At 29.5% G+C, this 26,858-nt stretch overlaps 1 protein-coding gene across 1 annotated transcript in view; it reads left to right on the forward strand.

Moving 5' to 3' along the window:
• Nucleotides 1-23,721, forward strand: part of bdl (borderless) — a 50,389-nt gene extending 26,668 nt beyond the window's left edge. The window contains exons 3-11 of the mRNA XM_014420020.3: nt 4,941-5,154; nt 7,202-7,468; nt 12,985-13,175; nt 14,061-14,279; nt 19,676-19,935; nt 21,352-21,515; nt 21,584-21,637; nt 21,934-22,101; nt 22,896-23,721. Coding sequence (XP_014275506.1) covers nt 4,941-5,154; nt 7,202-7,468; nt 12,985-13,175; nt 14,061-14,279; nt 19,676-19,935; nt 21,352-21,515; nt 21,584-21,637; nt 21,934-22,101; nt 22,896-23,131 — 1,773 coding nt within the window. The 3' untranslated portion in view covers nt 23,132-23,721. The remainder of the gene's footprint in view (nt 1-4,940; nt 5,155-7,201; nt 7,469-12,984; nt 13,176-14,060; nt 14,280-19,675; nt 19,936-21,351; nt 21,516-21,583; nt 21,638-21,933; nt 22,102-22,895) is intronic.
• Nucleotides 23,722-26,858: the final 3,137 nt, after the last annotated feature.

The following is a 26,858-nucleotide window of genomic DNA, read 5'->3' on the forward strand; positions in this document are numbered from 1 at the left end:
AAAATATTTTATTAATTAAAATTATTTTAATTAAAATATTTGAACGTTGTGAAAAATTTCTACAATTTTTTTCTTAAAACTCTCTTTTTTGAACTTTCAGTGTTTTATCTTTAAAGCGCGTTCTAGGTCCATCGTGAATTAGCCGAAAATTAAATGTAATATACGAAATATTAGGAAATTTTGTCTACTTTAATTTTGTATGGGATGTTTACCTTCATAAATTCTCTAGTTTTCTGGTTTTAAGCGAATATGTTTCCAAGTGTCTAGGATAAGATATAGGAACTTACACTGGACAAAGATTTAAGTAATTTATTTATAGAAAGTTGTAAAATAATTCAATACTTCTATTTAGTTTTTTGTTTATTGCCTGTAGGAATTGTAGTTATATTAATGAAAATTTATCTAATTTATTAGTTTTTATGAAGTTTCAATGATAAGGGAATCTCATTTATAATTGATTAAATTTCAATGAATTGTAAATATATATTTATTTAATAACTGTATAACTTAATATTAAAAATCTCATAAAAATGTATAGAGTTTAGGAACAATGCAGCAATTATACTCCGACACTCTCTTGCTATTGTTTGGAGATCACCTTCTACTTAATGCCAAGCTTTACTTCACTTTTAAATATCCTGGTAATCAGGTTGTCATGAGTAGACTGTATGTGAAGGAAATTAGTTTGTTAAGAAAATGGACTGAAATTGAAAAAAAAAATTATTGAATGAATTACATGGTTTTAGGGGGTGGCCAAAAGAGAACATTTACATGGTTGATAGACATAGTTAGATTGTTAATTAAATTTGATTAATTGGGCCATGTAATGCAGCTAATGATGAAAGTCGAAGTGCCCAGAAGTCAGGTGGAAGTTTAATGTAATAAAAAAAAGAAAAAACTCACTCAGGTTTGATGTAACATATCGTTAATTGTATGGGATGGTTGCCTATCTTTCCTCCTATGATTCTCCTTTTCCCATTGTTGGGGAACAACTTCTTTAAAATTTTCTCGCATATACTGGAGTTCACTATTGGCCGCTAGGTGGGTTATATTAAACGAAACAGTTGTAATAGTTTCTCCTATAAATCTAATCGAAATAGTAGAAATAAAGTGTTGGCAAGTAACAGCTAGTAAACGTTGAAATACACATTAATTGGAAAATAACAGTTGTGAAACCTTATGACACCTAATTATGATTCGTTAAAAATGTCCAATCATAAAGAAGTTCTCAATGAAGACACTTTTTTTTTATTCGAATTAAGTGGCGTTTCTAATTTACGATCTATCAAATATGAATAGAGCGTTTTGTTGACCCTGACCTTTTAATATCTCGTGACGAATGACGTCTAGAAGAAATATGTTTTGTCATAGGATCCTTATTACTTAATAACTCAAAAAAATAGAACTCTAATTTTTCTTTCAATGCTTCAAGCATTTAACCAAGCATATTGCAAGGTTTACTCCTATGTCTAATAAAACTCAAAAAATAGCTTGTAAGTTATCATAATGATTCTTCTACTCACATTCTCTGATATCATCCAAGAGATTATGTATTTATATGACTGTAGAACAGATTCGTTATCTTGGACTTCATCTTGACAAACGACTAACCTGGAATCCTCACACGAGACTGAAAAGACAGGAAACTGCACGCAGATTCCGACTACTACAGCACTTACTAGACAAACGGTCTAAACTTCCAACTCATTACAAAAGACTGATCTACATGACAATAATAAGGCCCATCTGGATATACGGAGTTGAGCTTTGGGGCTCCACTAAACCTTCGAATTCCTCTCGTATCCAATCTTTACAATCCAAAATCCTCAATGCTCCTTATTTTGTTACTAATAAAACCATCCATAAAGACCTAAATGTTCCTTATGTAACCGATCTAGCCCGAACCCGATATTATTCCTTCCATAATAAACTCCATAACCACCCAAACCCACTCGTTTCTAACCTTGCTTCCTCTTCCATTCCTGGCAATCCTCCAAGGCGCATGAAAAGAAGATGGCCTCGTGACCTTATATTGTAAACTGTTTTAGAGTTCTACTACTGGGTAGTTTCTCTACATCCTGTATCATATCATATGTCATTATGATCAAATTTACTGGTTGTATTTTTTTATACAGTTGTAAATATCAACAAATAAATAAAAAAAAAAAAAAAAAGTATTTATATGATGATTATAATCATTGCTGAATAATAGTAGCAGGTATTCAAATCCTATTTTCGGTAATTTCCACTATTGATTTAGTCCATGAGTTATGGTTCGGAGATTATTTTCAAGAAGATCAAGAATTAACCTAACTCTCCTGATAAGAGAATAGTTTTGTTTTTTTGGCTCATGTTTTCCAATTAAAACCTACACAACCACAATGGGTGAGAATGTTGAGATTCATTTTCCGGGCCCTCCGTGAAATAAATATTTACTGACCTAGGTAAGATTCGAACCCACAACGTTCTAAACTATTGATTTTGATAATCTTGCCCCAGCCCTGTCGGTCACAACGTTCTCATCTCAAAACGTGTTAGGGAATCTCTTTAAAATTGCACTATAATGACTTGAACCTAAAGTATCTTCTAAAATATATCTATTAGAATGGATTCAGGTTTCAAATTTTAGTGCTTTTTTATAAAAGTTATTTACCACTAAAGTATACTCGACAAAAAAATAAAGTCGAATTTGAAAAATAAAATGTCAATTTCAGTTCATAAAATTATATAATTATAAAAACCTAGTCAGATTTTTTTTTTTTAATCTTCATATTATACTTTTTGAAATTACATTTCAGTAAATTTTGAAAATGATTTAAAACTATATTATATTTTAAATCTACTTCGGATAATGCAAGACCATAACGTGGTTTTCTAAAACCTTGCTTTTGAAAACTCTTTTTAAGGAAGAATCTAAATAACGGATGCAGAGAAGAAAATTACTTGACAAAGTTTTTAAGACCCATTTAAAGAACAAAATGATAATCATTTAAATTTATTGCCCTCTAATGGATTAGTCTTAGCATTATGGAAACCAATTTGCTTCTGGTATTTTCTGTATTGCTGAGAAAAGCGTGAATTTTGAACATTCATTTCATTTTTCTTGTAGTTTTTCTTAAATTTTGGAAACGAAAACATGTACAGGCTTCATTTAAAGAAAAAAGTATCTTACTGATCTGTATGGAAAATGTAGGCGACTAAATCTAAAGTAATTTTTCAAAAAATAGTTAGAAAAATAGAATTGTTAGAAATATGATAAGATATTCCAAAGTCATCAGTTTTTCATACGTTCGGAAAATAGATGATATCTACTCTTGAACTGCTCATTATTTTGCTTAACTTGATTTCTGTGACGATCCAATCCCAAGTATCAGTATCATCTCCTGAATGAGTCTTAGACATTCTGGTTTTCTTTCCTCAGCAACCTAACGAATAATGAAATTTTAGGTCTTTTATTTTTTTTTTTCTATAAACCTTTAACGGTAGATCCTTCCAAAAAAGTAGTAATAAACGGAATTAAATAAGGTTAAGTTCTGCGCCAAATTAGTACAACTGAATAATGCTATAAGCACATACGCAAATACATACTGCATATGTAGATTGCACTTGAGACCAGCTATAGTTGTGTCCACGGAACAACCGAAGTATAATACTAGTACCACTCGATTAAATTATTATGTCACGATGCTCATTTTATGCAGAATTTAATGTTTTTTCAAAATAGTTATATTTATAGAGAGAAATGCTTTATTTAGCCATGCTGCCCAAATACATTGAGTTGCTACATTTCACAGCATACCAATTAATCCATGAACGGACTTAACTTTCTCTTTTCTTTCCCACAGTTTCCTTATACAATCAATACTAGTCTACACACTAAATATAAATATTTTAATTTTTTTCTTTGCTTTTTCCATTTCACTATTTTATTTCATTTAATTGACAAATTTACTCTCCCTAATTCACCCTCTCAGATCCTCTCCAGTGACCCCCTACCCACGCTCCATCCGTTAAAGAAATTTATCATTAGACAGCAATGTGAAATCAAACCAAAGAAATAATATATAGGAAGATGGTCAGGGTTGCGGTCAATAGTGAAACAAAAATAGTTGTAAACTATTTTTGTTTCACTATTGACCGCAACCCTGACCATCTCCCTATATATCAATTTTTACGGTCAACTATATATACATATATACAAAGAAATAATAGTTGCAGCAGTAGATCAATTACAGAAAAACGAATAAATAAATACATTTTAAAAAACAATACTAATAAAGATATAAAAAAAAAGAAAGTTTGTTAAAAGAAATACTTGAATGAATAAATAAGTTTAAAAAAAGATCATAATTTCTGGGAAATTAAACCACCCTTAAAATTTCAACCAGCCATCAATACTCTTTAGGATGATGATTCGGACTCCCCTAAAAATTTTCAAATTTTTTTATAAATATTAAAATTATTGGTGTTTAGTTTATTATACCATAACACTTTCGCTATTATACACCGTTTAGGACCAATATTCAAAAATATAAAACAATTAACTAATTGGTAGGAGTTTCAGGACCACCAGAAATGTGTCTTCGTGTTAGGATTGTTAGAAATTATTTTTTTAAATTATTATTTTGTGCATCAGGCTCTCGCTCTACACCCAACCTACCTTCCTCAAATTCACTTTTCTCCCATGCTTATTAAATATCCCGCAAAGCAAACCTTCCCAGTTTCATAATACGTACATGTCTGTTTCAGTCTATATATTCTTGTTTGTCTTTCCAATTACCTGTATCCAATTCTCTTAAGAGAACGTTTTCGATTCTAAAACATTATTGCTCCAAGATAAGAAGGTCCCTTCTACCTACTTTAGTTAGGTACCATAGTTGTGACTTATACATATATATTAGAACAGAGCGAATGACTGTTACGGATTCTTTTGCTTACAGGGGGAGAAAGTTGTATCTCTTCAAGACGAAGACACAGAAACCGGGACGGACTACATCGGAAGGGCTAGCATCCAGACGGACGGCAGCCGGGCACGGCTCACCCTCTCCGGTCTCCGAGAGACGGACCACGGCTGGTACGAGTGTCGGCTGTTCTTCCCCAACAGGACGCCCACCACCAGGCTCAACGGGACCTGGTACCATCTCACTGTTCATGGTAAAGTGTGATGGAAATTTACAATAATATTATGCAATATTAGATGAGTAAGTTGGGAATGCTGTATCATCTGCTCTATAGAAAATCTATATTAAAACCAAATACAACCATCCTTATTTATAAAACAATATAAAGGACATTACTAATGAACGGTTGTAAAGTCTGGAGTGCAGCATCCTCAACCAAAGGAAAAAAATACTATTATTTTAGATCAAGGTTCTATGAAGCGCAGTGTATTATTTTTTAACTTCTTAGTTAATAAGAAACAATCAATTAATATCTAATAATGAAGTAAATTTATCCAATTTGGTAGATTTTTATTAAAAACCTATTAGGGGAGCATCTAATGTAATTAAAGTTAAGTTAAATTTATACTGAAAATGTTGATCAGTAAGGCCTATTTGATAAGGGAATATTTTTAATTTTAAAATAAACTGAATAAGTTTTAAAGGTAGAATTTTAAAAACGTTTCCTTTTGAGAAGTGGGGATTCTAAATTTTAACAGAAAACCTCCTCAATTGGAATCAATAGATGAATTCATTAAAATTTCTTTCCCAGTCACTGGCAGTTATATGTAGGTCCAGTGGCTGACCATGAAGGAATTCCAACTTCAGTTCTTAAACTTTTTCTCGCCACGGAACCTTTCGAACTGAACAATTTTTGCGGCACCCTTATCGGTCTAAAATAAAATAAAAATGTAGCTACAGCTATAGAGCGGTTGAGTATTTAAGAAAATAACAATGCAAAGTAAATTCTTGAATATACTGCATATACACTAATTTAAGTTTTTTGTAACATTTTAAAAAAAGAGATATTCACTTGCGGTACCCACTTGGGAATCGCTGCCCTAGATATTCTGTTATGAACTCTGAATTAATTTATTTTTATTATTATTTTCCCTTCTGTTTTCAAATTATTTTTTTAGTATGTAAGTCAGTTACTTATTTTATAGATTCTATAAATATTATTTATTTCATTTTTTAATTAATGAAAGGAATATGGTCATGGTGCCATCAAAATAACTCAAATACTAATGAAACTATTTATTTATTTTTAATAACTATTTGAATTATTAACCACCCATCTTCCTTTTATATATTGCCCACGGTCATTCGAGGACCTTCCAACAATTTAATATTATTAATTATTATATACATTATTTTTTAACCTATTTAGCCTTATTATTTAAAATTATTCAACAATTATAACATTATAAATCGTCATGTGTGTCTTTTACAGAAACTAAAACCTCACATTATAAATTGCTAAAACAAATCTTATTGTTAGTATACACTACGCCGACATTAGCACCATATTTTGAACTTTTGCTTATATTCTGCATTTTTGAACCACTTACCGGAGTTGAAAAAGTCAGAAATTTACTATCTCCTTGAGTATAAATGAAATAAAAATCTGCGAGTATACTGCTAATATCTGTATATTAAATGTTTTTAATCAAAAAGTGATGCAATATTTATTTTTTAACCAGTTAACATAACTTTATAACTCTCGAGCAAAACTACCTGAAACGTCTCACGAAAGCGAAACTATTTTTTTCTACAATTGATTCCTTAAATTTTCCTATAAAAATCCGTTAGTAGATTTCAAATTACATTAAAAATATTGTACTACTTGTTGTTGTAGATATTGTATATAAAAAAAAAATCTAAAAAAGTTTTAAGATGGCATTATTATTAATTTCAAAAAGTGTCGGTTTTGATCGGATATTAACAGTTTTATTCCGAATTTATTAGCATTTTAGACCCCCCATGGTTTCTCTCCGTGGATCCTTAGTGGTAATTTATCTTTATCTACTCCCTCTCCCTCTTTTCTTCGCCTCTCTCCGAAATAAAATCTTGGCAACGCTGCCAGCAGTGTAACAGAAATAAAATGAAGATAACACTGGACCAAGATGTACGAGAAAAGTAGTTTCAGATTCAATATATTAATTGTCAGTAAATCAATATTACCTGTCCAAATAGTTGATCATTTGCTTAGTTATAGATTATTATTTTCTATAGAAATATACCTTGTTGTTCTCCTCCAGGAAGGGAGTTGCTGAGCATGCCCCCGAAGAACGAGACAGTGCTAGAAGGAGAGACGGTTAGGATGGAGTGCAGCACGAGGGAGCCGGGGGCGAGGGTCACCTGGTACAAGGACGGGTCCCTCCTGGAACCCGGGTCCGCCAGGGTCTCTCCAGGTGGGGCCTTAGTCTTCCAGTCCGCTGGAGTCTCTGATCCTGGACTGTACACCTGTCAGGTCATCTCACCTGCCGGCAGGAGCCAATCAGCCTCCGCCTATCTTGACGTGAGGTGTGAGTAATTTGGATTCCAATAATATTTATTTACTAAATAATTAGCTAAAGTAACAAGGTTATAATTTAACAAGTGGTCATATAACTGGAGCAATAAGTAGAAATGTTTTTATCATTGCACAGAATATTTAGAAACATTTCCTTAATGGAAGAGTGTTTTTTAATTTATTAATTATGTGAAATTTATTATTCCTTTTTATTTTCGAAAATAAGGAAAGGAAATCAAGAATGGATTTTACAACAATGAATAAATTAGTTAAACGCTATTTACATACTTAAGTAGAATGAAATAAAAATAAATTTAGATGCCTATAATTAGTAATATGTATACAATAATTTTATAATCATCGCTTTATCCCGTATTTATTATGCAATGCTCTTTTTTTCCCAAATATCAAACTTTAATAAAATTATTTAAAAAATTTTAATTTAAAACTAACATCTCTAGGGCTGCATTATATCGAATGTTCTATTCATTGTTTCATTAATTTAACTCATGAATTTAACACTTTTGAAATTAGAATAAGCAGGGCGACTTCGAGTTTATCTTTTTTTTCTCCCATAGTCTCTTGTTTTGAAATGATAATTTAAATTACCTGGTGTACTATATTCTTTTTACTATAAAAATATTTTAAATGGAAGGTAATAGTAAACACCTGTTCGAGGTCCACCATGTTTGGCTCCTTGAAACAAACAAGCCTGTGGATACGAACGCTTGGGACTTTCGTTGTTTACCAGACATTTGTAAGTATTCTATTTTTTCGGGAAGTTGCAAAAGTGTGAATCCGTGCTCAAATAAAATAATCTTGGTCGCCTATATGAGGCATCCACTGCTCCTTTCGTGTTAAAATCAGTTAACCTACTTATTTATTTTTTCATCCTTCCTTCTGGAATTTGATTTTCACAATCAAAACCCAAAATCGTGGACTATGACCATGATCGAGTGTCAAGTGATAGATGGATTTGGTAGCGTTTATCTCTCATCTAACGCTTCCTCTTACGTAATCCTTGGCCTCTCTACTGAGGAGAGAATATGGGACAATGTCTTGAATCTTAATTCTTTAAGATTTAGGAATCCAACTTTTATTTAAATGATCTGATCATAGGTTCTCGAGTTGATCTATATCAGAAAGGTAGCCTACCACATCTCTCCACGCCTTACTTCAAATAAATGGAGCATTTCCAAAAATACCCCCCACACACATCTAATGTTTCTAAAGATGACTCAAATTCGATAAATGTGGAATAATTTCACGATCTAGTAAAAATTTCAATCACTTAATTAATAATCAACAATTAGTTATTACTTATACTATGTAAGTTTTAAGAAAATAGTTTTACAAGATTTGGATGTTATTCTAGAGTTGTTGAAAATGAGTCATCTAGATAACAGTTTGTTATCTAACGAACTATGAACCGGATTCACACGTGCCGCAAAAATTAAATACTTGGTACACAAAGAAAGTAAACAAACGATTTACAGTATCTTTAATATAATCAGGAACAAAATATAGACTGGTAAATAGAAATTCGCTGTCATACCATCAGAATTTGAAATGATTGTTGGTAGCACTATCAATTATCTGTGCCCGCGCGACATACTTGCAGGACACCTACCTATCGCGTGGAACTTCGGCTCAAGGAGTACACAATGTTTTTTGTGCGATAGCTACTCCTTGTTTTCAACATGTTATTCCACCATAGAATAAGAAAGTAAATTAAAATATTTTTTTGAAATTAATTAACCAGTTTTTCTTGAATAAAATTAACTTCTGTTCGTCTGCTGCTGTCACTAATGTAGATTCCAAATGTCAATTCAAATTCAAACGACAAATAAAAAAATCCAATAAATTAATAAATGACCTTAAATATGACGCCCCAATGTGGATTCAAGAGGGAGCAACTGAAATTGTGTCGGTTATTAACATTCTAAATCTCGTTGGGTCCTTCCTTCCACCTTACGAAGATAACACATCTCCATGGATTGGATCCCACTCTTGTGTTTCGAGGTGAGGGTCCATGATTCGGAAGAGTAGTTAAGAATAAGGAGGAACGTCGATTTATAGATCACCATTTTAGTTTTTCTTGTCACCTCCCTTTTACCTAGGAAATCCCTTGAAGCAAATTAAATACTCTTCTGGTTGCATCGATTCTTTGAGGAACTTCCTCATCAATATAGCCACTTTTGTTGAGATGAGCAATTAGATATAAAAATGATTCAAAGCATATATAAGCTTCACAGTGTACATAGTACACACTGCATAGAACGGTGTGTTAAAATGGCACTCTTTAATTAATATACTTTATAATTAACTTGGACAAATTATAATAAATCGAATTCTGTTTTATCCTAAAATAATAATTATATTCTTGTAAACTTTTTTATACATAAATTATTATGTTATCCTGCTGTAATAACTCCTGGAATCCATTCTAACCTTATTAGCCTACCCTCCTATCCTTCCCTCCATAGTCTCCAAATCTCCTTTATTTTTTTACCTGTTTTTCCATTTAGATTGGCTTAGTTATCAATTAAGTTTATTTTTTTTCTCAATGTTGAAAAAAATGTGTTCAACCTAATAAACTGTAACCATCAGTTAATATGTCATACCTACCATCAGTTTTTGTTACAACTTCTCTGTGAAGTAGGAATGTGTTCTTTATATGTACTCTGTAAAAATAAAAGATCATATCATATGATGCTTTCAGAAATTAATTCATAAATAAATATCATGGAATGATATCCAATCAAAGAAAAATATCAATACCATGAGCTGCTATTCTCTGGTCAGAAAAATGATCCTCAAATTCAAACTTTGAGTAATAACATTTTTAGTTTTTAGTAATTTTTCACTAAAAACAATTTTTGTATGGATTTTAAACCTTCCTATCATGTCTAATGGGTTAAATCTCATTAATTTTTTTTTGTTATTGTTTAAATGATAAATAATTATTTTTTTTAAAAAATTGGTTTAAAAATATTTATTAGGTAAGTACTTAATAATTTATTTTTTATAAGTTTACAATATTTCTTCTATGGTTGGCAGTAAGTTCTTTTCCACCACTTTAACAAATTGGGTTATGAACATCAAAAACGCTATTTAAGCTATATTTTGTCTTGCATGCTATTCTATATGATTCCAGGAAGCGACATGAAAAATTGGGGAATTTTTGGAGATGGTTCACTTATTCGAAATTTTGGCCCAGAAAAGTTACCTATTTTTGAGAAGCACCCATATAAAGATTTGACTAAATTAAGCCAAAAAAAACAAAATTCTATATTAAATTTCATCCAACAGACTAATTATTATTTACATATGGCAGTTTATTTTTCTGAAATTATTGTTGATGATATAATTTCATTATTACTGTTTACATAATTATCAACTGAAAAGTAAATGTTCTTTTTCATGCCTGCAAGGCGTTGTGAACTATCAAAGATTAAAAAAGACAATTTTCTCATTACTTTACCACTTCACTGTAGAGGGATTAATTGGATAAATACGTGTAGCCACCCACCATCCATCTACAAACAAAATCTTAGATAATTAAATCATTGAAACGATGGCTGCTGATGTGACAAGGGAAGTGCCGAAGGGAATGTGTAATGGACAGAATTACTCTACATCTCTATTAGAATGTCCTAGATTCTCTATTATGCTGTTCTGGCTCAGCCATCAGTTTTTTTTTTTCTTTACCATTATACCTAATTCATTTATTCTTGTAGAAAAAAATTCAATTAAATTTATGTAGTTTACATTAGAACTGATAAAAATGGTTTTTAAAATTAAGTACAGTTCAAACATGATTTTTTTAAATAACACCATTATAAATATCATATTCTATCACACATAAATAAATTATGAATGAATGTTATCTAAATTTGTTAATGAATCAACATTTGCTCCTTAGACTGTGAATAATTCTTTCTTCTGATTCCTTCTTCTTAAAAGTTCCAATTCAGAAACAAAATATATTTCTAAAAATCATTTTATTTCACATAACACTCCTCTTGAGACCAAACACTGATTCACCAGGTAGGTACTGAAGAACTCCAATTTTTAAAACAAAAGTTTTGTATGAACAGTTTCAGTATGGACAATCGTTAATCCTCTTGAACAGTGGTTCCCAATTGGGGTTCTGCAAGCCTCTATTGGGGATTCTGCAAAATAATTTAGGAATGGGTCATTCCACACACAGTTTTAAACATTATCATCTCAGATTTTCTTCAATGCTGCTTAGGTTTGGTGAATGTATCATAGCCTTTTAGAGGTAGTTCTGCCATTTTTCTTCTAATACCAAAAGGGTTCCACTGCTAGAAAGAAAGTTGGGAACCACTGCTCTAGGAAAATAGGTCCTTACTATATATATATATATATATATATACCTATAGGTACTTACAAATTAAATTTTTCTTTAATAGCTACTTTACTTATTAACAAATAAAATTATGTGATGAACTAGATAGATTAAATTTGTTTATTTATACAAAAGCAATCAAGTAAGCAACACAGCTGTGTCACCATAGCAATCATTTTAAGTTCATATTATTACTGAAAATGAAGTGCTAAGATTTAATATTAGCAAAATAGATTGTCAAGTTCTTACTTTTATATTTTATTTTTATGAGCATTACTGAACATTTATCAAAGGGGTCCTTTAAGAAATGGGGCCTCTAGAATAGAATATTAATTTTCTGAACAACTTTAACTACATAAATAAACAAAATACTTGTTCAACTCATCATTTCATATATTATTTAAAACATGACATACACTTTTAAAAAATGTATGGATATGGGCTACATAACTGTACTTAAACAATTCCTAAGATTCCGTGATTCAATTCCTCAGAATACCTGTCAGCTTCTAGTGTCCTCTCTTGTTTCCCTTCATTCTGGGAAGTGGCTCTATCCAACCTCCTGAAGGCAATATCTCCTTGGTGTTTAGTGTTTCCCTATTTCAAGTTTTTAAATCAATAACCAACTTATATCCTTGATCTCCTGACTCTTCATTCATTAAACACCAGATCCCAAGCAATTGATTTATATATGTCCTCTCATAGTACCACCTTCTTCAGCAAAAACTTTGTCATACATGCAACCTCCTTCTAGAATTCTCTTCCCATCTCCATTCGCCAATCCTCATCCATTCTCTCCTTTAATCAACACATAGGTGTTGATAGGAATAGTCCTTCACTTACTACATAACTGAATCTCCACATCATTGTGAACAATGTATATAGACCATATATTGATTACCATTATAAATTGTAATTTAACCTAATGTTTTAATGAGCATAATTGAAACTTTCTAGATGTTTGCCAGACAATTAATCCTAATGTGTAACCATGCATTTATTCTTAGGGGACATTTCTCCTAGAATAAAATTATTTTCACAATATATTTCAATATATTATTACATTATTCTACCTCAAATTATAGACATTGCTTAACTAAGGTAAATACATAGTGAATTTTAAGCTTTAGTTTTTTTTTTATTGTTATTTTTTTTAGATAAGGCACGTGTTGTTTACACTGAAAAAGAAGTATATCTACCATTTGGTAGACCAGGAATTTTAGACTGCCACTTTTCTGCAAATCCTCCACTGACAAAGCTTAGGTGGGAAAAAGATGGATTCTTATTTGATCCTTTCAATGTACCAGGTGTCTTTTCCAAAAGGAACGGATCTTTATATTTTAATAAAGTAAGTTTTTTCTATCTAATTTAATTACAACAGTTTAAATAATCCTTAAAGATCTTTCTTCTGAAAACCTATTATCAATTTTTATAATTATTCACACAAGGGTCGGTGATTGTGAGTCAAAGAGAAAATATAACTGTATTGACAATAAAATTAACTACAGATGAAAAGAGGATTTAGAATTAATTCTCTGCTCAAGGACCATAGTTTGATGGTGAAACAAAGGAAAGGAACAGTGTCTAACAGCCTCCCTTTTCTAATTTTAGACCAAGGATTCACGTTTAATAAGGTTTTATTCATAAAGCAATAATTTTATTATAACAACTGTCCATTTCTTTTAATCTGTAATTAAAAATTCCAATGTATTATATGCAATCATAACAAAAGTTTTGTATAGGAAGGTCGTCGAGTGACCATGTGTAATTAATCAAGGAAGATGGTGTGGGTGGAGTCAAAAAGGAACTCAAATATGATAAAACTACTTATTAAGCCATCCAGCTCCATCCCAATTTGAAAGGCTTTTGTCTAGGAAGGTAAGCCCTATGGCCAATTCTTCAATTGACTCTTTGGCTCAAGAAGAATCAATGATGAATCGTTTCTTGATTCTTTTCAGGTGGTGTGAAATGTTGGCTCTTAATAAATACTATTTTTTGGTACTATTTGAGCTCCTTTGTGACATAATCTGGGCCATGTTCCTTTATGAAAAATTGTATAGTCTTTACGTAAATGAACATAAAAAGGCTCATTATTAGTCAAATGAAAATATTAGAAAAGATGTTCCTGGTTTAAAGGATGATAGATGGCTATCAGACTTTGTTCGTGAGCAGAGGCTTAACCATTTCTGTTATTTTTTTCTAAAATTTGTGATTGATGTTTCTTTTTCTAAAGGTGGATGAAACCCATGGAGGTGAATACACCTGCACACCCTACAATGATCTAGGAACTCTAGGCCCTTCGCCAAGAATTCGAGTAGTAGTCCAACATCCTCCCGTCTTCACCCTTACCCCTCACAACATGTACTTGCGGAGGACTGGTGACAGCATCTTAATGCCCTGTGATGCACTAGATGGGGACTCGGCCCACAGGCCTACCATTCTTTGGTTCAAGGTGAGCCTTAAACCACAATCATTCGTCATAGTCTTTTGGAAACGGACATTGTTTTGTAAGAAGAAAAGTGTTACAATATTATACAATAAATAGTTTTCTTTATCATATGAATAAGAGCTATCTTTAAACATATATAAAACCAATAAGACTAAATTAGTTTTTTTGCTGTAAATTCTATTTATATTCCTTGAATTATCAGTGTTCATTAAGTAATAAAATGAAAAATTATAGGTCAATTTTCCCACATTTCTCTGTTGTTGCATAGTACTCAATTATTATTAATGATCAATGAAAATTCGAAATCGCTAAATGATTCCCTACCACTGGATCAAAAGTTATCAAATACTAACAAATATTAACAACATCCGAGAAGTTTGGCCTCTTTCCCAGAAAGTCCAGATTTTCTTATTTATTTTTAAATTAAAATTATGACAATGAAAAGCCCTATTCAGTAATCAGTATTAAAACAATTCCGTCCAAAGGAATATTTTGAAAATAGACTATGAGTAATTAACTGAATTAATTTATTAGTGCAGTAAAAGTTACTTAAAATTTCCAAAGGATATAATTATCTATGAATTATATAATGAAATTTGATCAACTCATCAAAAAATATTGGTAAATAAAGAATTTGAATTATAAAAATTGAATTAAATTCAAAACAAGATTTTATGTTCCTGCAAATGTTTTGTTCATTTATGGCTGAAATTTCATTAACAAATTAAATGTTTGTCCCATAAGATTTCATGATAAAAGGTTTGGTTTATAGAACAAAAGTAATTAATTTAACATTTAACCTAAAAACATTAAATTTCCTTTTTTAGTTATTTATGTACAAATTTCACTTAAAGTAAATTTTGGCTACTAATCTTGAAATTCTAACTAAAGGCATCATGTGATTGCAGTTCCTGTCAACAGTTAGCAACTTTTAAATTATTTTTGTTTTAATAAAGGATTAAATCATATTGTACTTTTTAATATACACATAGATAGAATTTTATTGTTTGTAAGAAACAATATAATTCTATAAAATGGGTTACATATCAGATACTTGAGAAAAACTTTTTTTTTTTTTCTGCCACTTCAATATCTTAATTACATACCTCTTATATCTTTTTATTCATTTTTTACTTTTGTATGATTTCTTACACACTTAATAATGATTTTCCAGTATCTCAGAATTTTATTACATAGAATTATTACAATTATTCAATCAATGTCACTTGAAGACCATAAATTGTATGTATTTATTTCATCTGTGACACTTATCAAGTTTTTACTAATTGATCATTTAACAAAATTAAACCTTAAACATTATTATTTATCAATTAATAATTTACTAAACTTCATTAGTTTCTGTACTATAGCCCAAAAAAAAATGGAATGTTTCCATTCACAAAGAAAAAAAATTATTTTAGTATTTAATGAATCTAAATGTAATTAAATTAGGAAACTATAGCAATTTAGTCTTCTTTTTTTTTCATTAATACTTACATAGCTTAACGTTTTACAGTAAAATATTATTTCTTATGGTTATGTTACCTAGTTTGTTAAGTTACTTTAGCATCTTATTAATATACTTGTATTTTTTAATGAGTATATTCATAAGGTACTGAAATAATGTATTAATATAATTAACAGTAATATAATTTTTGATATTTCCATTACCATCATCATTATATGAAATGCATGTCTTACTTTTTAATTTAATTCTTAGTGCAGTTTTATATTTTAAAACTATTCACCTTGTGAACAAATCATTGGGTTCCTATACTTAAAATTTTGGTTCAAATTTTAAAATATTAATTCTTTAAGAGCTGTTAATTTTAAATTGGCATGCATTTCACAAATAGTGAATAAAATATGGCTCTGAAAAATTAAGTATTCATTTTTATCCTTTAAATATTATTTTTTGAAGTGTTTTTTTTTTTTCATTTTATCAGCAGTTTCTAACCTTTATCTTTATATTTGGCAATGTGATATAGTACTCTTGCATTATTAAAAAACAAAATATGTTAAACCTATGCTTCTCACATGCTGGTGAATTGAGGGCAAAAGACGGAGAGTATTTATATCTGAAATTATTTTAATAAAAAATATTTAGCAGACATTAAACTTTTTTGCATAGTTTGAATATAATGATGAACACCCACATCAAATCATCATTTCATCTGACTCACTGAATCAAATTCAAATACATTTTAGGTTTAACATGTTTTCACAGCAAGCATTTCTAGACTAAAAGACTAACAACCTTTTTTAACACTTGACTTTATTAATACACATTGCTTTTCACCTTTTAATAAGCATAAGTTCCATCTTGAACATTTAAACATAGATCATTTGCATTGCATTAAAAGCATCCTTACCTTTTCTTAATCTAACTCACATTTAAATTCATATAAGCACAACGTTATATATTTTTAATTCGAAACTATGCATTCAGGCAGTTCCTTGTTCAACAAATCTGTCCAAACTAATATAGCTTGAGAGTGTTTGGAATGTTGACAAAAAAATCAAACTAATTATTAATATAAGTATCATTATTTTTCTTCTGGTTTTTGTACAAATATATAATTCATGGATCTTTATTAAACCGTCAAATCCGTCGGTCTTGTTGATTAGACACTACTAAAATATCTTTTAAGGCATATCTTAATTACTGGATTAATCAAATTGAAATCTGTCATAAGTTTTTTAAATCTGCTTGCATTAAACTGAACCAGCCTATTTTTTCTCTTCAACTAATTTATAACATATGAATCAACTGTACTCATTTACTAAACAATACAAACTAATATACAAATATTCATAATTAAAATTCATAGACATATAAGATTTAATTTTAAACATTTATAGGGGAAAAAAATACAAAACATTACAACTAATTTTAATGTATAAACATGTATATTAAAAATTAATCCATTATATTCTTAAAGATTCTACAATAAACTAGCTCAAATACCAATGGTGAACTCAGCTAATTTTTTCAACAGCCCAATGTCTTAGATTAAAGTAAAGAAATCCATTACCATAAATATCATCATTAAACAGTATCCAATAACTATACATTATTTCTGATGGAGATATTATCATTATCTCTAACTAATGGATTACGCTTTAATAGTTAGTATAAGTATATAACATCTCTAAAGTATAAATAAAAATAAGAAGGAAATCAATATTTTGAAATAGTTTATTTTATTTTTGTATTTATTCAATTCAGAAAAATATAACTTATTCTCTTTTGCCTGCACAATAAATATTCAAACTACTACATAAATATTCTTTAAATTCTTATGTGAAAATAAAATTGATTTCTTAATTATAAAATTTTTTTTTTTTTAATAATCATTCTAATTAAATAAGTTTAACAGTCTACTTTGAATATACGATTAAATTTAAAATAATGATAAACTTACTTACTTCCTTGGCGCTACAGCCCGGGTCAGGTCTTGGCCTCCTCAAGAAATTTCTTCCACTTGTTCCTGTCCTGCGCCTTATGCCACCAGCCTGGTGCTCCCCATCCCCACACAATTCCGCCAACCTGGTCCTGCCATCTAGCCTTCGGTCACCCAACTTTTCTTTTGCCTACCATTTCATACCTCATGGCTCTCTTCCGAATCCTTTGACCATCCATTTGAACGACATATCCTGCCCTCCTAAGTCTATTTGTTTATGATATGAACAATGGCAGCATCATTATATAATTCGTATAGCTCTTTATTACCTCTTTTCCTCCAGACACCATTCTCTTGGATTGGCCCATAAATACACCTCAAAATTTTCCTCTCAAATATTTTTAGTTTAGTTACATCTCTTTTGTTGAGAGTCCATAGCTACTGATAACTGGGTAGTTATTTGCGTAAAGAATTTGATATTGAAGGAAAAATTAAGATTGTGATCTTAAGGAGTCATCAATGGATTACTATGATATTCTATTTACCATCTCCTAATATGACTGTTATTACTTATCGATAAAGAATAACAAAACTAAAAATAATATAATATTCCTGAAAATGATTTCTCCTTAAAATTCAAACTACAACTGCATTTATTGTTTACCAAAGAACCGCAATCCTTGACCGTACCATGAATTACTATGAAACAAAATAATTTCTCTAGTATAACACCTTCATGAAACAATATGTCCCTAGAATAAATATTTTCCCATGGATACCTTTTAAACTATCATAATAAAGTTAAAATACCAAATTTCTATGATTTTATTCTATTATATTAAATAAAGGATGATCATAAAAAAATAATGTTTGCGTCATATATTATTTTGTCTTTGAACATTTTATTGTAAAAAGACATTCAAATCTGTACTACATCAGTATAATTAAAAAATTAAATGATCAAAGAAAGTTTATGTTTTTGTGTGTGCTGAAATAAGTAGTTCAGATTGTCTTTACAATGAGCTAAAGAATCCAGGAATTATTTTGAATAACAGCCTAAAATACCATGAGTACTTCTACACTTAGGCTAATGAAATAACCTACAAAATTCAGGATACAAAAATCTCATGGTCACTAGAAATGGTAACATAGTACAGAAGATGAAATTCCATCAAAGTACTTTAATCTTCATATGAGCAGACACTTGGACACAAAATACTGTTTAAAAAAAGCAACACAGAGTACTTTTACAAGATAAATCAAAGTGTTTCTATTTTTCTTTTTACAAAATCTTGTTTATTTTTTTAATGAGTCTTTATTCTTTTATATTTTTTTAATATTATAGAAGTATTTTAGCAGTTCTGATTTGTTGAACTCTGAAACAATGTCCATCAAAATTGTGAGTGAGATCAAGACATGAGCTGATATCTTTTTTCAAATACTAATTTTTTTTCTTGCAAAAATGAATCAATCCCATTATTTAGGTATTAATATTAATTATTATTTTTAAAAGGAGTAGTACAGCTAATAAAGAAAAAATAAGTTCACCCATGTTTACTAAGCCACTCCATGGAAAAAATATTTACAAACTTATAACTCTTTATTCCAAACCTCTTCAAAACAATCATTGATTCTGATCTGCAAGAAACTCACTCAGTTGGCTTACTATATTCAAATCAATCCCATCAGATAGATGTTCACTCTTCATTAATTTATACTGATTATCATATATCTCCCAAACACATAAAGATTAAATTTGAATTTTATATTGAACAATAACATTTATATCACTTCTTTAATATAATCTAAAAGTTTAATTAAAACAATATTATAATCAACTTTTACTTAAATGAAACTTAAACAGAAAAAATCAAATTGTCATTATTCTTTTGCCTACAATTCATCAGATGAGAGCGAATAAACATTCAATGAAAACAGAAATAAATAAATAAATATATAGCAACTAAATTCATTATGGGGGTGCTATTGAGACAGAAAGATGGTAGCCCATTACCAGATCGAGCAACAGTTTCTGGTGGTAATCTGACAATTATCAACATTAATGAGAGCGACCGTGGGATGTACCAGTGTGTGGCCTCTAATGAAGCTGCCACCATTTCTGCAGACACTGAGCTGCTCATCGAGGGTAGCGCTCCAAGGGGACCCTACAACCTCACGGGCAATGTCACCTACACATCAGTCACGCTCAGCTGGAGGCCAGCCTCTCCTGCAACATCTGACCAGTACAGCGTCTGGTAAGTCAGTCCCAATCATTCAGTAATATAAATATTTATCTAGTTGGGTCTGGTGAAAATATCTCCCTTGATAAATGTTCTTTAATTATAACTCATTTCGGGACCATCTTCAGGTGCTCTGCAATGTACATTACAATTCTTTTTACTTAGTATTAGGTTTAAATAACTAATAACCTTTACTATACATTCAATAATTACCTAACATTATTTTTTTTTTTTTTTTAACTTATTGATATTATAGGGTGTTTTTTTAAGCCCGATAGAACTTGAAATTGTAAAAAATAACACAAAAAATTAAATTGTAATCAAAATTTTTTTTTTATTCGAAAGATCAATACGTGACATTAACATTTGAAAATGATTTCGGGCATATGGGCACCGCGGCTGTTCTTGACGAAGCGCATTCTGGACGTCCAATTTTGGCCGTATGTCATGAATAACACGAACAATGCTGGCCTCCAAGGCGTCAATTGTTGCTGGTTTATCAGCATAAACCAGTGACTTCACGTAGCCCCACAGGAAATAATCGAGAGGTGTCAAATCGCACGACCATATGCGGCAATTTTGCTTATTAACAAACCCATTAAGCCAAAAATGCGCCTCATCGCTGAACACAATTTTACAGAATGCGCTTCGTCAAGAACAGCCGCAGTGCCCATATACCCGAAATCATTTTCAAATGTTAATGTCACGTATTGATCTTTCGAATAAAAAAAAATTTTGATTACAATTTAATTTTTTGTGTTATTTTTTACAATTTCAAGTTCTATCGGGCTTAAAAAAAAAAACCTATACATAATTCTCTCCTGACTTAGTCCAATGGTTATTATTTAATTATCATAAATTGATATTTGTTTGAAAATTACAATACAAATATTTAATCACTTAAAAAGTAAAGAGAGTCATCATTTACCTCCATTGTCATTAACCTCTAGGAAGAGGTAAATTATGACTCTCCTTACTTTTTAAATTATTAAATATTTTATTATAAATTTCAAACAAATATCAGTTTATCATAACTACCTTTAAATAGTAACTATTGGACTAAGTTGGGGGAGATATTATGTAATAAGTTAAAATAATACAACATTAAGTAATTATTGGAAGTATAATAAAGCTTATTAGTTATTTAAATCTAAATAATAAGTAAAAAGAATTGATATGTATATTGCAGTGCACCCGAAGATGTGGTAAGAATGTCAAATAAATAAAATTATAATAAATTTCATTCAAAAAATAAAAATAAAATAAAATTATTCCAAATAATATACTTTGATGAATATTTGATTCACTTTTCAATAAAAAGAAGTGCTTTTAAAGAACAGAGCCAAAATGATTCAAGTTACTACATAAAATTTGATGAATAAAGCTTTTAAAGGTTCAATAACTATGAGAAAAATATTATATTTGTTTAAGGGTTCGTGCTGCTGATGGTGCAGAGTGGAGAACAGTTAAAGTATCTGGTGATCGTGCAACCATAACATCATTGGATCCCGGAAGAGAATATGAATTTATGGTACTTGTTCAAGATCATAATGGTGATGGAATGTTTTCAAAACCTATTAAACTAAAAACAAAAGGTAAATTAAATGTTGATAAAATCTTTTTAAGAACATTAATATCAAACTAAATTAACATGACCTTACAGGAAAACCAGTAGAAGTACAGGGTAGCACACCTACGGCTTCACAGAGTATAATGGGTGAGAAATAATGTTGATTTTTATTAGTTAATAGTTACTCAAAATAGACTGACATTTGTAGCAATATAAGTGTACAAAGGCTAGAGGCACTAATGAAACATAATTAGTTTTTTTATTTAACATAAACCTTTAAATTTATAATTGTAACTTTAATTTTTGATTAAAAATTATATATATTTTGACACAACCTCTCTGGTTATGATCTGTAGTTAAAGACAAATATATTTTCATAACCTATCAAATTTTATTTTAAAAAGTTTATATTTTTATTTATATATCAAAATATATTTATAAAGATAGCGACAAACCACAAAAAGTAAGAGTGACACCAACTGAAGGAGGATATCTTTTGGAATGGGAACCGCCGGCGTCTGGTGAAGTGGAATACTACAGGCTCGCCTGGGCACAAGGATCTCTTGACTCTTTACCTGTCATAATAGACACAACACATCCATCTTATTTAGGTGAAAACAGAAATAAATAATCAGCTAATAATGCTATACATATATCAGAATATGAATATATGCTTATATATATATAAGAAATGATTAGATACACTTTCACTGCTTAGTACTGCATTTTTTAACTCTTATAAAAATTAACATTGAAAAAAGTATATTTAAAAAACACTATGTTTTCAGCAGGCGCTGAAAATAACTATTCATTTTTATTTCAAAACAGTTTCAATCACAGATACAAATTTCATCAAAATTGTTGCCATATTTATTTTTAAATTAAATTATCTTTTAATTTTTATCTCTCAAATCTTAGAACACAATTTTTTATAATAAAAAATATTTTTTTAAATAAATTTTAATAAAAAAATTAAACATATTTAACAATGTTTATTTAACTATTATATAAAATTATTTAAAATATTAAAAAACTAAACTAAAAGAATACAATCAAGATGTTTTGTAAATTATATATTAGTTTGGGAAAAAACAGAAACTAGCAAATAAATTCAGTCTGGTCAATTTATTTAATAGTATTTCCTTTAAAATTTCTTGTAAGTTTTATCAGGAAAAAATAACAATGAAGTTTCAAATAAATGTATTTACAATTAATAAAGTATAATTTACAATTTAATTATCATTAAACAATTTTTGAAAGTAATAAAAATATCTGTTATTATATTTCCTCAATAAGTTTTAAATTTTACGAGTGATCAGAAACCCTGCTTCTTAGAAATTTTTATTATTATATAATATTTATTATTATAATATTAATAAATAAACTTTACATTGTTTGTTTTCAGTTGGTGATTTACAAGAAGGTGGAGTGTACCATTTCCAAGTTAAAGCTGTAACAGTAAATAACAAAGAGACCACTAGTGACACCTTTATTCTTCATGTACCTGTTTACCAAACTGCGTCCATTCCTTATATGTTTGCTGGATTTGTTGGTTTCGTACTAGCTGCTGCCCTTGTTTGTGCATACACTAATAGGTTATACTTCCAGAGAAAAATAGAAGCACTAAAATCTAGGCACTAATTAAATGTTTACATTGCGAAACAGTATTTTTGTAATTGATTAAAGTAAAAGTGGTAATTCTGGGTGTCATTCGTCTGATAAAATGAAACTAAAGAAATATAAGACCAATTTGAAATAAATTAGTTTTAAATTTAGTGTAATTATCATTTAAGATTGTATATAATGTTTAAAATAAAATAATGTTTAAATAAGCTTAATTGTAAATTAAAATATTTGTGTTAGACTGTACTAGTTACTATGTAGCATGTAGATATTTTTTCAATGATAGTGATCTCAAGGCACTTAAATGCATTAGAAAAAAACCAACACAAGAAATGACTACAGAAAATAAATAAGTTAATTGTATTTCAAATCTAGCTTAAATAGCAGACATTTATTTGTTTACAATAATTTTGTAAATGAGAAAAAATTAGTATTTAAAAAAAAAAAAAACATGAATGTTCAATAATTGAATAAGTTACATTACCAATCCAGCAAATTATATTTAAAATAGACAATAAGAAAAAAATTTTTTTTTCATTAGTATAGTTTTGTTTGATGAATATTTGTGTTTCTATTTATTATTAAAAAATATAGTTTGTTATAATTAAGTGGTTTCAGTGTTCCAAATAAATAATTCTTAAGAATTACTAAACCCTGATGGAAACCAGCTCGATAAGAAGAGTGTGCCCTGAGTCTTAACTAAAGATCGGATTTTCGTACAATTGTATATTTTATTCCTTAGCTTCAAGTTCAACCAAACCGAGACAAGAATTGAATCATAAAAAAGACGTTCTATTGACCCAGTTTTATAATTCAGGTTTTTTTTTTTTTTTAGTTTTAACTATGAAATCATGGTTTCATTTAAAAATTTGTCTGTGATTCAAGGACAAAGCACACAATCTCATGAAACTAACAATTAATATTCAGCTAAATAATTCTTTATGTGGGCTGAATTGTTTATTTCAGTACATTTTATTCAGTAGTATAAAATGTTCAAAACCTATATTTAATATCTAACTGATTCATAATCAATGGAAAAATATTGTGAAATTCAATATTGCACAAAACTAAATACTTTCCTCTTTTTGAGCTAATCTCACAATTTTAATTTTTGTTGCATAAAATTAAATATTTTGCACTTTTTAGTCTAGATTAAAAGATTTCAAATTTAATAACATAGAATCAAATGCTTTAACTATAGTTCCCATATAATACACACTCTACCAATGTAAATATCAATTTATTATATTATCTTTTTCTTATTAAATTTTTAGCTTAGAACAGAAAAAAATAAGTTAAGACTGCATTGTTTAGCTCATGAAGTGTCGAATTAAACATAAAAAAAAAACAAGTAAACAATCAAGTCGATTTTAGGAAGATTAGGGTTTTTTATACACAACTTTGGGGAGCACAGTGGTAAGGCACAATGCTAATAACTCGGAGGATATAGTTGATAAGAACGTCATACCAAATGGTAAAAACTCCAAAAAAGCTTTCACTGAAAATAAACCAATAAGAAAAGGAATAAATCCCAAAGTGGTGTCAACACTTTGCTAAGTTCCTAAGTCATATAGATAAAGATGGAGAACTCAACCAAAACACCCCTTTTGATGGGAACTATGAGAAAGAAGGGCAAATCTATGCTAGTTCTCCATCTGAAAAATAATTAACCGAAGCTATCAGATACTCAAGAATGGGAAGACAGGGATTTATAATAAACCTACGGAACTCCTGAATCCCAATTTCTTCATCTCCTGATAACTGATTTGTGGAAAAATGAAATATTTTTAAGGATTGGAAGAGGGATCTGTTATTAAAATCCCATAGGAAGGCCAAATTATAACTGTTCTAGGTTTTCAGCAAAATTTTGACCAGCATCATTCTCAAAATAGAGATTTATGCCACACTAAGGGAGCAGAGAGGGTTTAGGTCAGGAAGATCTAGCATTGTCAGCTCAATACCTTAAAAATCAATATTGAGCAGTTCTCTGAGCTTCAAGCCATGTTCTATCTTGTCTTCATAGACTTTAAGAAAGCTTTTTGATAGTTTAAAATGAGGCAAATCTGTGAAGTCATTAAGGTCCTAAGAATCCTCAAGAAAACAGTATGGTGAAGAAAATTTACAGGATCCTATCAAGGAATTCAGAGCAGCAGACTCTCGGAAACTTTCAACATCAACACAGGTGTAAAACAAGGATGTATCTTCTCCTCCATATTGTTACTAATGGTAATGACCTCATCAAGAAAAGCGTTCTGAAGAGAAAGAGGACTACAATGGAGGGCCACAAACAGATATAAGAGACTATGTACACACCATAATCATGTCAATATGGAGTAGGAATTTTATAAAATCAATTACAGACATTATTCACTAATCATTCATGTTTGTAAGATCTAATTATTAGTACCAGTGAAGCACTCGCTAAAACTCATCATTAATCGTTACCTGGGTCGTCGTAATGACCATAGTTGTATATTGAATAAAAAAAATTTAAGACTTAGATTTTTTAAAATTCACTTCTACATGGCCTTATTTAATTTAAATCATGCAATAAATGATAAAATACTTCATAATATGTTATTATCAAACTAAAACAAAATTAATTCTGAAAAAAAATGTCAGTTCAAGGAAAGGGTTTCTATTTGACTCTTATTCAAGCAACGATCTAGACAATGAATCAATAATTAAAGGGAAAATGTTCACATTTCTAGCAAATAACTTTTCAAAAAACAGATGAAGTTTTCAAAGATGAAATTTTCATAATTTGAAAAAATTTTGATTTAAAAAATTCTGAAAGCAGCAGTAATCTTTCAAAAAATTATGGGATAAGGGATAATAAATTATTTATACTAAAAGGCATAAAAGATTTAAAATAATCACATTTTCTTGTTTATTTCTTACATTATGCATGACCTTATAAATCAATTTAATTCATATAACTCATCTACCCTTAGACTCATAAACATTTTTACATCACTATCAACAGCAGATGAAACATTACAAACACAAATATATGAGGTAAAAACATGTTATGAAGTACAAGCATTTGATGGTTCCTGTATTAAATTTTATGTGAGTTCAGTGAAATAGCTAACACTTAAATGTGTAATAAAAAGAAAAAAAAGGATGACTGTGGAAATAAAACACTTTAGTTGTGAAATGGATTTTACCCATTACAGACATTTATTGAATGCCTTAATTTTGTTAAAAATAGTTACAATAAAACAATTACAATTATATCCACTTGATGTAAAGCGGTCAAACTGACTTCAGTCTATTGAAGAAAAAAAAAAAATCATGTATATAAACAAACGTACTCATAAATACAAATAAATGTTCGATCTTCATATATATATATTACAAATGATCCACAGGTCAAAATCTGCTTATTAAGCTTAAAATAGAAAGAAAGCGAACAAATAAAAGACAAAAATATCACTATTTAACTCGAAAAAACTAAATTATTCGAGAATTATACAGTACAAATAAACAAGCGGACTGATTTACAATAAATAAAATCAAAATAAGTAAATTTATTGTTGTAGATACAAAATGCCATTTGGATAATCTGTACAGATTTCAGAAGTATTCAGACAAATATTATATACCTATTATTTTTTTCTTGTATTTTTTTTATTTTTCATAAATCATTCATACCTTCGATATCAATATCGCAACTACGTAATATACACCGGAGTCAACATCACACAAACAAAACACACAACGGGAGGAAGGAGCTGGGATC

This window comes from Halyomorpha halys, unplaced genomic scaffold, assembly GCF_000696795.3.
Source record: "Halyomorpha halys isolate HHAL.00 unplaced genomic scaffold, Hhal_1.1 Scaffold257.1, whole genome shotgun sequence".
In the NCBI taxonomy this organism is placed as follows: Eukaryota; Metazoa; Arthropoda; class Insecta; order Hemiptera; family Pentatomidae; genus Halyomorpha; species Halyomorpha halys.